We start from the raw sequence: 1,919 nt of genomic DNA on the forward strand, positions 1-1,919 counted from the left end.
TATATATAAATAGTAATATGATTAATCCCCCCAAAAAACAATGAAAAACACAAAATATGTGAGGATGTGGTACATGCTAAGTGTTAGCAGATGCTCGAAGAGGAATGGAGAGTTGGTGAGGATATAAAATCTATTTATTATCTCTCTGCCAAAATAAAGCCTATGTATGTTTCATTTCAGTCCAATACGTAACTGCAAATTAATCCAAATTAATCCAATATTATTCAAAATGCTATTTTATTCTAATAAAATAGCATTTTGAATAATATTGGATAGAATCTAATCAGGGCTAGAGTACAATGTTGATGGATTGGATTTTATCAATAGACTAAGTAGCAGAAAGTAGCTGGTACTAGGAAGGGCATCCAGCTGTAGAAACCAAACCAAATCAGACTGGAACCTGGTGCAGGTCTCCGCCTTGCCAGCTCTGGTCAAACCATCTGATCCATGCCAGAATTGGAAAATGGACTTTAGATGATGATGATGATGATGATTAACATATCTATGTTTCATGTTTCCTTTTCACATTGATAATCATTTCACCTCTACTTTTGTTTGACTATTCTCTCAAACACCTATTTATTCCTCCTTCTCGTATTTCACCTCTTCTTTCTCTTTTTGTTTTGTTCTCATTCTTCATTCATTCTCCTCATCTCCTTTATCTCCTTTTCTTTACTCCTTTGCTCTTTCTCACCTCTCCCCTCTTCCTTTCCTCTTTGTCTCCTCCTTCCTTTCCTTTTTGTCTCCTCCTTCCTTTCTTTGTGTCCTCCTTCCTTTTCTCTTTGTCTCTTCCTTCCTCTCCACTTTGTCTCCTCCTGCCTTTTCTCCTTGTCTCCTCCTTCTTTTCCTCTTTGTCTCCTCCTTCCTTTCCTCTTTGTCTCCTTCTTTTCTTCTTTGTCTCCTCCTTCCTGTCCTCTTTGTCTCCTCCTTCCTTTCCTCTTTGTGTCCTCCTTCTTTTCCTCTTTGTATTCTCCTTCCTTTCCTCTTTGTATCCTCCTTCCTTTCCTCTTTGTATCCTCCTTCCTTTCCTCTTTGTCTCCTCCTTCCTTTCCTCTTTGTCTCCTCCTTCCTTTCCTCTTTGTCTCCTCCTTCCCCTCCACTTTGTCTCCTTCTTTTTCTCTGTCTCCTTCTTTTTCTCTGTCTCCTTCCTTTCCTCTTGTCTCCTCTTTCCTTTCCTCTTTGTCTCCTCCTTCCTTTCCTCTTTGTCTCCTCCTTCCCCTCCACTTTGTCTCCTCCTTCCTTTCCTCTTCCTCTCCTCCTTCCTCTCCTCCTTCCTCTCCTCCTTCCTCTCCTCCTTCCTCTCCTCTTTGTCTTTTCCTTCCTTAACACCTCACAGATTATCTACAACATCGACCGTGTCCATGTGATTATCCAAGAAATGTTCAACACCGGCTACGTCATGGAAACATCCAAAAACAAAGCACTGACATCTCTTCGGCTACTCGACACTGTGAAGCGATGACAACAGCAACAGACAACAATGAAGACAAAACAATGACAATACCAAAACAAAACCATGTGGTACAAACTGAATGTCTCAGAGACCAAATCCAATGAAGACCTAATCCTTCAAAGACCAAATTCTTCAAAGACTGAATCACTCAAAGCTTTAATCCATGGGAGACCAGAGACTAAACCCTTTTGTTACCATATTTCTGCTGAAATATGCTGCCTTTGCTTCAATTAATTCTTAAACTAATGAAGAATTTGTCAAAAGAACTTTGTCATTTTTAAGCTGGTGTTTGGAACATACAGTTATATGAAATTTCGATGGAAGGTTTTAAGTTTGATCACTTTATAACTTCAAGGTTTATCACAAAACCAGATGCGGTCTCAAGGGGTTAATATCAAACGGGTTAATAACTCAGAGATTCAGTTCCTGAAAGACCAAATTCCTTAATATTTGGTTTGTCTCTTTG

The 1,919-nt window shown here is 39.3% G+C and overlaps 1 protein-coding gene across 4 annotated transcripts in view; it reads left to right on the plus strand.

Moving 5' to 3' along the window:
• The window catches only part of LOC106867436 (AP-4 complex subunit sigma-1), a 28,682-nt gene extending 26,769 nt beyond the window's left edge, over nt 1-1,913 (plus strand). For all 4 annotated transcript variants that reach the window (XM_014912311.2, XM_052976700.1, XM_014912312.2 and 1 more), the window contains exon 6: nt 1,337-1,913. In XM_014912311.2, the coding sequence (XP_014767797.1) occupies nt 1,337-1,462 (126 nt within the window). In that variant the 3' untranslated portion in view covers nt 1,463-1,913. The remainder of the gene's footprint in view (nt 1-1,336) is intronic.
• The last annotated feature ends 6 nt before the right edge of the window (nt 1,914-1,919 follow it).

Source organism: Octopus bimaculoides, chromosome 25 (genome assembly GCF_001194135.2).
Source record: "Octopus bimaculoides isolate UCB-OBI-ISO-001 chromosome 25, ASM119413v2, whole genome shotgun sequence".
Lineage (NCBI taxonomy): Eukaryota > Metazoa > Mollusca > Cephalopoda > Octopoda > Octopodidae > Octopus > Octopus bimaculoides.